This window comes from Peromyscus eremicus, chromosome 18, assembly GCF_949786415.1.
Source record: "Peromyscus eremicus chromosome 18, PerEre_H2_v1, whole genome shotgun sequence".
In the NCBI taxonomy this organism is placed as follows: domain Eukaryota; kingdom Metazoa; phylum Chordata; class Mammalia; order Rodentia; family Cricetidae; genus Peromyscus; species Peromyscus eremicus.
This window is the reverse complement of record NC_081434.1, coordinates 22,107,767-22,122,590: the sequence shown is the minus strand read 5'-3', so window position 1 is coordinate 22,122,590 and position 14,824 is coordinate 22,107,767. Positions and strand designations below refer to the sequence as shown.

General features: G+C 39.4%; 1 protein-coding gene and 1 long non-coding RNA gene across 2 annotated transcripts in view; one reads left to right on the top strand and one right to left on the bottom strand.

Annotated features, from left to right (window-relative positions):
- LOC131895287 (uncharacterized) overlaps nt 1-5,493 on the bottom strand; it is a 43,477-nt gene extending 37,984 nt beyond the window's left edge. Inside the window, exon 1 of the long non-coding RNA XR_009375141.1 lies at nt 4,967-5,493. This is a non-coding gene — a long non-coding RNA (uncharacterized LOC131895287). The remainder of the gene's footprint in view (nt 1-4,966) is intronic.
- Nucleotides 5,379-14,824, top strand: part of Ppfia2 (PTPRF interacting protein alpha 2) — a 442,290-nt gene continuing 432,844 nt past the window's right edge. The window contains exons 1-2 of the mRNA XM_059245722.1: nt 5,379-5,594; nt 9,995-10,245. Of these exons, the coding sequence (XP_059101705.1) occupies nt 9,997-10,245 (249 nt within the window). The 5' untranslated portion in view covers nt 5,379-5,594; nt 9,995-9,996. The remainder of the gene's footprint in view (nt 5,595-9,994; nt 10,246-14,824) is intronic.

Here is a 14,824-nt window from a genome sequence, read left to right as displayed (position 1 = left end):
TGCTTCTCTCACAGAGAGATAAGGAAAATTATGTCCGGAGTGCAGTAGATTCTTGAAGGTATCTCTTGGCATTATCATGTACTGTGTTTAAAGTCAACAGGAAACTACACCCACCCAATCCAGGCAAGACAACAAAAGGCCCAGATTCTTAATGAATCAAGGTAAGAGTCACTCCTCTAGGTAAAGCCCCAATGAGATACTTCTAATGGTGGAAGAAAAACAGAATGAGTAATGGAGGAAGGTAGTCATAACTTCTAGTTGAGGTCACATGACCATCTGCAGAAGTACAGATTGTAATTGACACAAGTGTTTCCATCATATTGTGTTAAGAATGTGTTTGTGCATATATATGTGTATTAGGTAGATATTTTTTCTTTATTTATCATGTAATGTAACATTGATTTAGAAAATATCGGTGGTTATTATCACTGTAAGCTATGAGACACCCCTCCCCCCCAAAAAAAACAAAACATTCCTCAAGGGACATTGCCATCTATGGTAAAATATATAATGCATTTGTGGTTATAAATGGGATAATTATGTCATGTTACATGTAATTAGAACCTAATTATTGTTTGCATTCAGAAGTTAAGCATGATATAAAGAGATGGGATTGTGTGTCCAGTTGACAAAGGGTGGACTTAAGATGGCTAATCTTGATTGACAGCTTTACCACACTTGGCATCAACCAAAACTAAATCATGACTGTGAAGCATTTTCTTGACTGGATCATTGGAGGGCCCACACTAAACCAGGCCACGCTTTCTGGTAGCAGCCCACAAAGAAGGACTAGAGGAAGATTTTTACCTGCTTACCCTCTTTTTTCACTGACCAGTTCATCTCTCCTGTGGCTGAGGCATTCCTTTGATGGCACCAGAACTTATTTCTTTGGCATTGAAGTGTCAACTGAGGACCAGCTGAGACATACAGTGGGGTGCACTGAACACCTCCTGATTCTTAGCCTTTTCAGTGAGAGACAGATATTATGGAGCTAGCCAGAGCATATTCCATAATTCATTTTTAATCCATTTATGTATTTTCATTTTATCAGGTCTGTCCTTTTAAAGAACATGGCTAAACTAACATTTCATTTGACATTCAGAACATGTAGAAGAATCAACCACTATAGCATAAATGAGCATAGTTGTGTGTTATAGTACATTTAAAGAATGAATATACAAAGTAATATTTGAAATTGTGCAAAAGAAGCATTAGTTATCTGTGACCATGATCCTGTATGTATTTATGAACTAAATCCATATTTTGATCTCGTGCACTAATACTAATTATAAAAAGTTGACTAATACCACATTTGATAAAGTAGTCAATTATTTGGAGTTAGGTATAGTTCACCATAGTCTTTAATTTACCAGCTATTAAAATCATTGGAATCAGGTGATAGCCTTAACACTAAAATTGTTTACATAAAGTGTATGTAAAAAAATGTATAAAAGACAATTTACCTCATGCATGAATATTTAGTAGCTCTTGTTTTATGTTTCTGTTTTGTTCTAAAGTTTCTCTAAATATTAAAGGAGTGATTATCTAAGTGGGGTGTTGACCTAGCAGTACTAGTATCACTTTGGAACTTACCAGAGATGAAAATGTTGAGACAGAACCATTGACCTGATGGATGCACAGTTTTGAGGGATGAGGCTGAGCAATGTTCATTATAAGAAGCCACCCTGGATAGTGTCTTGTATGTTGAAATTGATGGTCAATAAGCTATAGAAAGGTGTACAGATGGTGTTCCTTGTATTCTCAACAATGAGTTAATCTAATGTCTTTGCAAAATCACTTCTCCATTTTGATAGGGAATGTTATATCCTCTGCTTCTGTGTTACAGGTAGGAATATGTAGTTTCTAAGGTGAAAGTGATTGTGAAGACCATGACCTTCTTATCAAAATAATCTTTATTCTGGAGTCATTTCTTGCCTTTCTCCACCATTTTTTTTTATGTTATGAACTACAGGGTAGCCTTTTAAAAATATTCTGTATAAGATAAATGGGAATATGATACTTAAAATTAGAATTTATATCTGGTACATTGGAATGAAGCAAATAAAAACTCTTGAAAATGGCAAGAACACTTTCAACTTCCACTTGGCAGCCATTGATCGGCATGAAATATAAAATCAAGGTGTAATAAGGTAGCAATTGTCACACAGACACACATAGCTGCCGTCTTTAAACATGTGAAGTTAAGGGACATTTTAACTCATATGTACCATTCCAGAGAGTGAAAGTTCTGAGCACTGACATGTGAAGACGATAAGGTGACTATTGCAATGTTAGATTTGTTTGAAGATAGACTCAGGGGCCTCTCAATTTCCTGTGATTGTGTGCATTTAAGCCATATCTAAAGGTGAACAGAGAGCCTGGCCACCAGTGGCATGTACCTGTAATTTTGACTCCAAGGAGGCTGAAGCAGAATTGGAAGTATGAAACCAGCCTAGGCTACACTTAAAAAAAGTCATGCACATAGAGTATTTTGGTGTGTGTTCTAGACTTTTTCAACACAAAAACCATGTTTTCATATTAAAGGGAATAAGGCATAGTTTATTCTGGAACCATCTCTTTTTTTGAATGACCATGGCCTGGAAATACATCTATGGGTTACTAAAAACTCAATCATCCAAAGTGGAAACAGTTTCATGAATTTTTATAGTTTCATAGAACAAAGTCATAAATCAGGGTAAGTTTAAAATGCATACCCTGGTGGGTACAGCAGAGAAGTGCTTACAGCCAGATGATGGAAGTGTTGCTGTAGGCCCAAGATGCTTTCTAATGACATTCTTAGCTTTTAGGTTTGGGACTTGGTAGTCTCTTAAGTTAATAGATACCAAAATCGTTTTATCTATTATTCACAGGATGTTACTTCTGACAGAATAGGTAGGGAACAGATGTTCCCAGTGGCTAAAGCTACCCTATGATAAGGTAATTAGCCTCTGGATCAGCATTCCAACCTCTCCACAGTACTTCAGTTCAACTGGTCTCAGCTGACACAGATTCTTCTCAGGAAACTTTGTTCACACCAACATAGGGTCTTATGTGGACATTGTCAGGAGTGTGGACACTCAAGGTCCACTCTAACCTTAGAGTTTCAGCATCTACAAGATGACAGGACCCACACGTGAGGATATTTGAGAAGCAGTGCTCCATTTAGCTTATAATAAATGCAATGTGTTTATGCTTAATATTTTTGTACTTAACTCTTTTTTTGTTTGTTTGTTTTTTTGAGACAGGATTTCTCTATATAGCTTTGCGCCTTTCCTGGAACTCACTTTGTAGACCAGGCTGGTCTGGAACTTACAGAGATCTGCCTGCCTCTGCCTCCTAAGTGCTGGGATTAAAGGTGTGTGCCACCACCGCCTGGCCTTTGTACTTAACTCTTAAACTGGGACTCAAAACTTGAATAACAGTCTAGAAGAGGAAAAAGGTAAAATTCATAAGGTTCATCTTAAATTTTACTATAGAATTATCAACTAATTTAAGTTCTTCCACAAGAAAGAGCTCTGCATGGACACTTCAGTGATTCAGTTCTTGGGCACCATTTCTTAGTAAAATTTGTACTCTGTTTTAAGCGTAAGTAAAGCATCCTTTTGAGTTTCTTTACACTGCTTACTGTGGACACTTGCTATAACTTCCACTGTATACTTGATGTTTAATTCTTTTTTCATTCCCTCAGTGCATCAGCATCTTCCTCACTCAAATATTTCCTTAAAGTATATGTTGGTGTTGTCTACTGATGCCTCCTTATTCCTGATCTATATGAATAAGTACCAGACACACACACACACACACACACACACACACACACACACACTCACACACACACACACACACACACAGAGAGAGAGAGAGAGAGAGAGAGAGAGAGAGAGAGAGAGAGAGAGAAACAGAGACAGACACAGAGACAGATGGACAGACAGACAGACAGACAGACACAGAAACAGAAAGAAAGACAGAGACAGGTTTATGGGATCTGGAACATGTTCTTAGAGCGGTCAAAATGTTGAAAGCTGAAATTTAGTTCTGCAGGCAGGGAGCATTTAACATGAGATCCTCACCTCCAAGGCAATGAATAGAAGAGACCTGAAGAGGTAATGCAAAGTGGCAGACGCGGCCACACCCTAGACTGTCTCAGGTTCCTACAAGTATGCCTACCCTTCCTCTGGTTCAAGGGAAGAAAGCTGTGGAAAGCCACAAGTACCTAAGGCCACAGAGCAGGAACGTTTCCAGTTCCCGGGAGCACATGCCAACACAAGCTTTCCTATAAAGATGACTGTGTAGCAGAAGCTCAGGCTGGGCAAAGCGGACCCCCTCTCCCCTTTACACTTTTGCCCATCCGGGGTGGCCCTCGCCATCATCGAGAGCACTGGGACCAGCTTTATCCTCGGCAGCCCTGGAGAAGCTTTGGGGGAGACGAGTGTATCCACGAGCGCGTGTGTGTGCGTGAGGAGGAGAGCAAAGACGTGATTACTTCAGAATTTATTTAAGGGCCGGTGGAAACCACTGCAGCAGCTTCCAGGGGAAGCCCTTGTTCCAGAGGAAGAGGAGGTGGAGGCTGCCAAGGAGGAGGAGGGGAGGAGACACGGAAGGAGGAGTAGCAGCCGCTTGCATGAGGCAAGGATGCTATAGCATCCTCACCCGTTCTCAGCAGGTTGGTTCTGTCGGCCAACCCATGCGAGCAGAGGAGTTGCAGAGCGGTTGGGAGGGGGAAATTGGTGCCCTCTCAGGGGGTAGGGGTGAGGGGCAGTCCGGGGAGGGAGGAGGGAGGAGGGAGGAGGGAGGTGTGTGTGTGTGTGTGTGTGTGTGTCTGCTTCCCTTCCCAGGAAATAAACGTCTCTAAGTGAAAGGATACACCCTAGGACAGAAGTAGGCTGGGTGTCCAGAGAAGACCTGTCCTGCTTCTAGCATCCCTGGGGACTCACTTCCTTTTAACCATCAAACTCCCAGCAATTACCATAAACTCCCCTGTGACTCCGGGTGGGTTATTGGGTGGAGAATTTCCCTTCCAGAGATGTACTTTCCCACACTTCACCCCGAAGTTCGCGTTTGAAGGGACGCTTCTTCACCCGCTGGGTGGCCCGGGAGACCGCGGGGAGCAGTTGTGCTAGGTTAAGTTTCTGAAAGTCAGATCCAGTCCCGGATTACCAGCTCTCCGCCCCGGGGGCTCCGCTGCACGCTCCAGAGCTGCTGCTGCTGCTGCTGCTGCTGCTGCTGCTGCTGCTGGGCGGCAAAGGGGCCGCGGCTGCTTTAAGAACCGCCTCCCCCTCTCTTCCCTTTGACAATGGTCTGAGCCGAGCTCTGCTTCCCAAAGCAAAATTTGTAATATGCCATTTTTCCGATGGACCCTTCTCCTTTTGGCTGCTGACGGAGCCACGGGAAGATGCCGAGTGGCTGCCACGCTACGGAGCCGGGGCACGTTCCAGGAGAACGCTGGGGCTCGCGAGTGTCTAAGCAGCCTTTCTCCTCCCGTTGCTAGGGAAATGGTCCAGGACTGCTGGGTGTGAGCCTCACCTCTCCTCCAGCCGAGACTGCGGTTGTCAGTGATCCATTGAAGAAACAGGACCTGAAATAAGAGACATTAGGTACAGAAACTGTATTCGAGTTGCATGGTTTCTTTTCCGCTTCATTTTTTTTTTCTCCTTTTTTTTTTTTTTTTTTTTGACCACCTCCCCAGCCCCACCCCGCCCCCAGGGAAGAGGAGATGCAAAGTCCTCCTGTGGGTTTCTGTTAGTTACCTTTGCTTTCCACCCATCTTCTCCATCCCCGATGTCTCTGCCTCCTGCCTAACTGGCTCTCTCCTGGGGCAGATGAACAATTTTAGTGTGGAAATTATGAAGTCAACTTCTTTCGGGGTGGTGGGGGTGTGGCTGAAGAGTAACTTGTCCAGCAGTGTGGGGTGAGCTCGCTGTTTGGCCATCTGAACAGGCACGAGGGTATAGAGAGTGGAAACGCTTCCATTAGAGGTGGTAGGAATATTTCCTGAGGACAGGGGATTTCAAAGAGTTAAAGAGGAGGAGGAATATTCGTGTAATGTAATCAGACAATGGCTAGGCTTTCTTTTACGGAATTACTCCTTGCGGGTTAACAGAGATGGAGCTGGGAGGGTTCTGAAGACTAAACCTTTGCCGAAGAAACTTATTACAGAGAATGACTGCTTCGTTGCCAGTGGTCGTGTATTAATTCTAGCCACACAATTAAATGAAGTTATTGACCTACAGGAATAAAAGTCTTTTGGAATATTCTTGTCTGAATAGGTATAGCTCGTAAGAACATATAGTATTAAGGAACACACTAGATCTCAAAATCCTTGCTGAATGACTCCACTGGGCATTCAAAACTTTTATTTTGGAATCCGAGAGATTTAGAAGACAGTCAAGGTTATATGCTGACAGCATGGGAGTTGGTTTTCTTGGTATAAAATTATTCGGGCTAAATTTAAGCACTGAGATAATTAAACCAATCAGGGTTATTATTTTTTTTCTCTCTTAAAAATAAAATTTGCATTGCCTGAAACTGGGTCCTGGAATCTTCAGTAGTTTAGTGATCAAGTCGTCTATATCTAGATGAAGCTAATAAAATTATATTTCACATTGACTTGAGGGAGGGATGATGAAAATACCTCAGCAAACTGTGTTTTGGCTTGTTTCTCAGTGATGGTGTAATGTTTGCATTTTTAGTTCCAAAAATGACTCTAAAAGCAAAATATAATATATCTGGGTGCAATATACAAGATACTGGATGACCATATCTTTCTGTATCGTGTTCCAGATATTCATCCTACAAAATATTCTTCATAGATTTTTAATTATTCTAGTTCACTCAAGCTGTGCAGCTGTGCATTTAGGAACTGTTACACTATGTTTTGAGGGACATGCAATTATTTTGCAGCTTATACCAGAATCTGGGGTCTAAGGTAATAATTAACACAGGCACTAAAAGTAGCTTTGGTATTTGTAGAATTTTTCTTTTTAAATTTTGGAGGACTCTAGATTTGCTTATTTAGATTGATTTTAAAGAAAGTAGCATGCATCCATCTTATTTTCTAATTAATTTTGCATAGTTGAAATTTTACGAACTGAATTTTGAGAGTTCAGAAGTATCTGCTAGAATTACAGCTACAGGCCTAGTAGCAAGTGTTTTAATGTACAATATAATTTCTGTAAGGATAAATGGTGACCAGTTTGTAATAGAGAACATGTTTGGGTTTTTTATAATAATCCTTTATATAATTCACTATGTGTCTGTCAGGATGCATAAAGTGGGAATTTTATAAACAATTTTTTATTCTGTTTATTTTATAAAGAAATTTTATACACTTTAAAAACTGATTATCATTCTTGCTTTGGGGAAGGGAACATGAAGTTTTGAAAGGCAAACCAACTTACTCCATTTCACATGCTTCAGGAGTGGGATGGAACTGAGTTACTCCAAGTATAGAATGAATAGATTGTCTAAGCGTCTCATCATAGCATCTTTTGGCTGACCAAATCCATGACCACCTTTTCCATGGATCTGAAAATCTCAAGCTTGTGACTGTCCAATGTCTCTTGGTAATATTAAGAATTTGAACACATGTGTGAAATAGATGCTTGGAGTAATGAAGGAAGTTAAACTCTCCTTGGAATTTAAAGTTGTTAGTAATAGCTTTCCTCTGCTAAGGGTATGATTTAAAATGCAGATTGAAGAGCATTTAGATAACTATATTTCAAGGCACAATTTGTTCTGGTACTTTGTCTTAACCTTCAATGTCAAAAATAAACACATAGGCTCATGGTCATGCTTTTCAGGACATCGCAGTTGTTCCATGTGTGAATGTCATGCATGGCATGTGAACTAATCCTTTTAAGTAAGCCAATGTGTTGAAAAGTTTTTGTTTTGTTTTCAATTAGTGTAAAAAGAATTTATAGCAGTTAAAAGAGGTTATTTTTCACCGTTGGGATAGTCCATGAATGAAAATCAAAATGATAAAAGCATAAAGTATACATTAAATAGCAAATGGTAGTAGTAATTGTGAAAGTCTGTGCAGGTGTACATGTAAAGACATTCTATAGATCTGCTCTGCAATGTACTTTAGGGTAAATATGAAATAAATAAGTCAAGTTTCTGTCCTCAGATAGATCAGCATTTTGAGTAATGGGCACAGTTTCAAAGTATTTTGAATTATTTTAGAAATTCCCAATTTTTTCTTTGCTTTACCTATAACACTTGTCATAAAATGAGTTACTTTCATTTTCTTAAAGTTTTGGTCAGTTTCCAATGGGTCATGACCAAATAGTTCACATATAATTAAGTTTTGCCCCTTAACAACCAAATTTACATGAAGAAACATATAAAAAGTAATTAAATATTGAACCGTTAAATCTTGACATTTTATTTCAAAATATCACCAGAAAGAGTTTCCCTAAGGATATATATGTGGACAGAAAGAATGAATTGACCTTTCGTTATAAAGTCATGAGAAAGCTTTGAGACACACAACCAAACTGGGCTTATCTCACATCAGGCTTTCTACAAAACCAGACTTTCTAATATCTTCTGGCCCTCACACAACAACTGAAATTGAGATGAGTTAGACATTTAAACACACACACACTCACACACACACACACACACTCACACACACACACACACATGCACGCTTACACACACGAGAGAGACAGAGACATGGAGAGAATGGGAGAGAGGGAGAAAGAGAGAGACAGAGAAAGAGATACAGAGAGAAAGGGAGAGAGAGAAAGACAGAGAGAGACAGAGGCAGAGAAAGAGAGAGGCAGAGAAAGAGAGATAGACAGAGACAGAGAGGCACAGAGACACAGAGACAGAGAGAAAGGGAGAGAGGGAGAGAGACAGAGAAAGAGACACAGAGAGAAAGGGAGAGAGAGAAAGACAGAGAAAGAGAGGGAGACAGAGACAGAGAAAGAGAGAGATAGGAAGAGAAAGAGAGAGAGACCGAAAGAGAGAGAATGAAAAGGTAAATGAGGCAGTTTCTGATTTTTAAAGATACCACATGTGACAGGACAATGTTACATGTCAACATCTGTATTGTCTACTTTAAATCAAATTAATAAATAATTTCAAAAAGAATTCAGTCCAATCCTTCCGTGACTAAGAGTTTGTGATTAGCAGCTGAGTTATGAAGTGACTGAATGTGGTAATATAATTTACTGCAATCTGTTTTGTGGAATACTTGAAAGAGGGCTAGTTTGTAATTGTCTGGATGTAAACCAGACAATGCATCTAAGAGGAATGCTAAGTGTAATTAGCAGTATAATAATCAAGACAAATTCATGTATCTCAAATTAACTCCTAGAGTTTATGTCTAATTCAATCTGAATCATTTAGCAAGTCTGTGCATAGTTCTGAGAGGCAGAAGATGAAAATAAATAAATGAAAAAAAACACATCAGAAGGATTAGTTGTTGTGAGAAAATCTGTTGAAGTAAGAAAATAACAGTATATTACCTAAAATAGCCAATTACTTGGGGTTTTCTGATTAAAACAGTGAATGTTAGGTCACTTATCTGCCCATCATTCAAATATTGTATAGTTTCTACTCATTGAAGCACAAAGTTGTATTGTCTGTTGACAAATAAAGTACAGTTATGTTCATGATAAGACTTTTTTTTTTAGCTTGCAGAAGTAGAAAAGAATGGGATGAGTGGTTATTCAAATGATGTGTTTCTGTAAATCAAATCATGAGTGATAAATTATGCAAAAGAAAAGGGAAAACAAATGGAAACAGGTTAAGTACGGTACATAAGACATCTATCAATTGCCATGACAGGTGAACACATGTGAGCTGCAAACAGGAAAGAGATTGTACTTCACTGAGGTCCACACCCTCCTCTGGATTGGACGGGAGGCAGGAGGTTGGGAAAAGAGAATAATGATCTGTGAAGGCTTTAGTGAGATGGAAGCCGGGAGGGGGCGGGCATTATTGAAAATAATTTGTTGACTAAAAATTTCTCTTTCTTTTCTTTAAGCAATGATGTGTGAAGTGATGCCCACGATTAATGAGGACACCCCAATGAGCCAACGGGGGTCCCAAAGCAGTGGCTCCGACTCAGACTCCCATTTTGAGCAACTGATGGTCAATATGCTGGATGAAAGGGATCGTCTACTAGATACACTTCGAGAGACCCAAGAAAGCCTCTCACTTGCCCAGCAAAGACTCCAGGATGTCATCTATGACAGAGATTCCCTCCAGAGACAGCTGAATTCAGCCCTACCTCAGGTATGCTTCAGTAGCAGAAGTTTTCCTGTTCAAAATGGAAAACAGAACAGGCTCTTAACAACATTTCCTTCATGTTCATTTCTATAACTACTTTTCTGCTGAATATATAACATGTGCTCTGGATTAAAATTAATAATAAATTACTAATGTATTTCAAAAGTTGCTTTACACAAAGTTATAGTGTACTGGTGTGCACACGTTGTGTGCACTCATGTGTGTGTGTGTGTGTGTGTGTGTGTGTGTGTAGAATGTAAGAATTAGTGATTGTCTGAGCTTCTGTTCATTGAAAATTTCATTTCCATGTTTTGGTGGACATAGAAAAACACTTCTTTATCAGCCATAATGTAAGGATAATAGATAATCTTGTCCTTAAAAGGTTAACCTTTTAAACACAGTCATGACTTTGAATATATTTATTTTCAGTTTTCATCTGTGTGGTCTGTCTGTTTTGGAAATGGTAGAAGTCGGGGAATTCACTCTATAATACATTTAATTTGCCTCTTTTCAAAAATACCCAATACTTGATTAACTTAAAAAAATTCATACATTATCTTTTCTTAAAAGTACTCAGAGCATCTCAGTTCCTCCTCATGTTCCCATCCCACATCCCTTCCCTTCTACTGCCCACCCCCAGTTTACCCAGGAGATCTTAACTATTTTCCCTTCCTGGGGTGGTCCATGCCTGTCCCTCTTAGGGTCCTCCTTTTTTCTTAGCTTCTCTGGGGTTGTAGATTGTAGCCTGGTTATCCTTTGCTTTGTGTCCAATATCATGCGGGTGACAGTTATGTGGCTAGATTCGTTTGACAGAGCACCTGACAATGGGACCAAGACTTATCCTGGGTGCATGAAATGGCTTTTTGGAACATTCCCTAGGGTGGAATACCTTGCTCAGCCTTGACACAGCGGGGAGGGCCTTGGTCCTGCCTCAACTTAGTATGCCAGACTTTGTTGATTCCCAAGGGAGGCTTTACCCTCTCTGAGGAGTGGATAGAGGGTGGGATGGGGGTAGATTGGGGAGGGGGGCGGGAGAAGGGGAGAGGAGAGGAACTGGGATTGATATGTAAAATGAAAAAAAAATTTTTTTTAAGGCTCAAAGTAGTTTCTTCTTACTTTTAAAACATTTTGGAAATTGCCAACCTTGGTGTTTCACATCTGTAATCCCAGCACTTGAAGAGAGAGTATCAAGTGTTCAAGGCCAGCCTAGACTACGTCACAAAACTCTTTCAGAAATTAAAAAAGCATAAATAAATAAAAGAAGGAAATTAGCAAAAGTCAAACTGCAGACGACTCTTTCAAACTAATGTTGTTAGTTATTTTTACATCCATTCCTGTTAATTTTTAATATTAATAGAAATTAAAAAATAGTGATTCCAAGTATATTTGTTTACAGAGTTAATGGTAAGGCTCAGTAACTGATTGGGGAGTTTCGTGATCATACTGCTCTTTTGTAGGAAAAAATGCATAGAATATGAATGACTTTTTGTTTGTTTGCTTTGTTTTTTTGAGACAGGGTTTCTCTGTGTAGCCCTGGTTGTCCTAGAACTCACTCTGTAGACCAGGCTGGCCTTGAATTCACAGAATCTGCCTGCCTTTGCTTCCCCAGTGCTGGGATTAAAGGCGTGTGCCACCACAGCTTGACTAACATTTTAAATAATTTTCGGCAATAAATTAAAATTTCATTTTAAATACTGTTTTCGTTTTTTATTAAAAAAAATAGACTAGCAAATTTTGAAGTGATATCTTGTAACAAGTATCCCTCTACTATATAAAGTGAATAAAACTCTGAAGCCACCTGTGTTATTAACCTTCTGTCACACTGAAGTAGTTATCACTCTCAGAATGGGTCTGATCACACTCTCTCTGACCCAATAGGTAATCGCCAACCCCTATAAATGATGCCTGTTCTAGACCTACACAAGTTCAGTCAGTTTGTAATGGGAAGAAGCTTTTAAGTGACTCTCACATGTTGAAAATGCCAGTTGATCTCAGCACCCAGAATATGTGGACAAATTCCCCAAAGCATCTATCCATGTTTCACCTGGAATGATTTATTTTGTTTAAAGAGATTTCAGTACTGACAATGTTCCTCACAAGGCGATTTCTCAAACTACCGCCTTTCTCACTCTTGTAGAAGACGGCTTCAGTTGGTCACAAGGGTTTGTAAAGCAATGTCCTACAGTAAATCACTTTGTAGCTAGAGTTTTCCTGCCTGGCCCACAGTCAGGACAAATCTCTCTCACCCGCCAGTCCCACAGTCGCTCAGACCCGACCAAGTAAACACAGAGACTTATATTGGTTATAAACTGTATGGCCATGGCAGGCTTCTTGCTAACTGTTCTTACAGCTTAAATTAATCCATTTCCATTAATCTATACCTTGCCACATGGCTCGTGGCTTACTGGCATCTTCACATGCTGTTTATCATCATGGCAGCTGGCAGTGTCTCTCTGACTCAGCCTTCCACTTCCCAGCTTTATTCTCCTCCTTGTCCCGCCTATACTTCCTGCCTAGCCACTGGCCAATCAGTGATTTATTTATTGACCAATCAGAGCAACACATTTGCCATACAGAACATCCCACAGCACACACCTTTCCTACCTGTATCACACAAGGTGACTGTTTTGCTTTCCTGAGTTTCATTAAAGAAGGCCATTGTGCTTTATGTATATACGGGGAACAGGAGTGAAAAAGCATTTCTACCCATTCTAGATAACTAAATTATTGAGATTATAATGTCAAATAATTTATATTTTATTTTTATTATATTAATGTGTAACTTGTTATGACAACTTTTTTAGTCTAGTTGTACTTTTTTCTTTTTTATGTGTGTGCATGTGCATATGCATGCATATGCACAAACGTGTGTGTGTGTATGCGCACGCGTGTGTGTGCGTGTGTGCGTGTGTGTGTGTGTGTGTGTGTGTGTGAAGCTGCAAGTGTACAAGCCCAAGATGGTCTTTGGAAGCTTCACTCCACTACTTTCCATCTTATGTGTTGAGGTGTATTCTCTTTTACTTGAATCTAGTGATAGCCTAGGTGGCTAGTCTGGCTTGCTGGCTAGTCGCAAGCAACCCTGTTCTTCCTTTCTAAACACTGGAGTTATAGACAGGATGCCATAGAGCATAAGACTCACATGTCCAGTTCACACACTGAACAAACTCCTCACTCCTAGGCTGATTGTCTTGTGCAGTTCAGAATTTTGTGCCTGTATAGAATACATATATTTAAGCACACAAATATATTTCAGAGGAGAATACTATAAATATTTCTACTTCATGGAAAAATTAAAGTCTATGGTCTCATCATTAAAAGATCTCGTTTTGCTATAGACTTTGAATAAAATACCAATGTTCAGGATTTATTTGTTAGGAATTGTAGGTAGGGATTGTGATTGTAAACTATTACATTGTTATAGCCATATTTTTATATTATTTAACATTTTAAAAATATCGATCCATATCTTACTACTATTCACACCAGAAATCTACAGTCCTTAAACATAGTGATGGCACTCTTATTTTTCTAATATGAATATTTGATAGCCCAGCCTGTACTATTAGGAGTGTATATTTCATGCAAGTAGTAGATTGCTGCTCTTTAATTGGTGTGTTTGAATTTTTGTGGATATTTGAAAGTAATGTATTGTTGGTGATATTCACATTATACCCCGAAGTGCGGGGAGAAAGTGACTGCCATAAATACAAGGTTTGAGGCAGAAATAAAACATATAAAACTGAAAACTACTATAATAACATAAAAATGAAATTATTTCACCAAGCAGAATTGAAAGCAGACACATATTTTATGATATAGGTATTCTAAATTGACTGTACAAGGCTTTGGGGCACTGTAGGAATTGGGGTTTAGCTTTAGTTATTCCATCTCCTTTTATCTCTCGGGGAGAAATGTAGCAATATTTCAACAATCTTAACTATGTAAATATCTGCCTTATAGTGTATTCCATTGCTCTGTGGAGTGTATCAGGGTTTAAAAAGAGCTGATAATGTCACATCATTCCACATTCCACTTTGATGTCTCCAGCTATACATCCATGTACCTGCCTTTCTAATGTACAGATCCAATTTACTAGTCTATAGAAACTCCCACTAAAAACCTTCCACTCTGAATCGTCCTTTACCTCCTACTCTACTCAATTCTGCTCTAGTTTCCTACACAAAACCTAAGCATCCTTATAGAGGATTCTTGGTCCCTCCTCTCTGATCTCCTTCATTGGGGAGCCATATTGCTCTTAAATAAGGCTCAGATCTCTCTTTCCTTTTCTGCACCTGGCCCCAAATTTCTCTGCCATGTCTCCTAAGATTTCCCATTTGATAAATGCTTCATATTGTATCCTCAAAAAAATCCTGAACTACCTATATGTCAGCAACAAACTTATCTTTCCAGTGCTTTTCTTTTATGCTATCTTAGTGTTACTATTGCTGTGATGAAACACCATGACCAAAAGCAACATGTGTAGAAAAGGGTTTATTTCCTTCATAGCTCAGTATAACAGTTAATCATCAAAAGCAGTGAAGTCTAATTATGACTTTGTCCCCTGCCTGAATCCGCTCTGAATTCT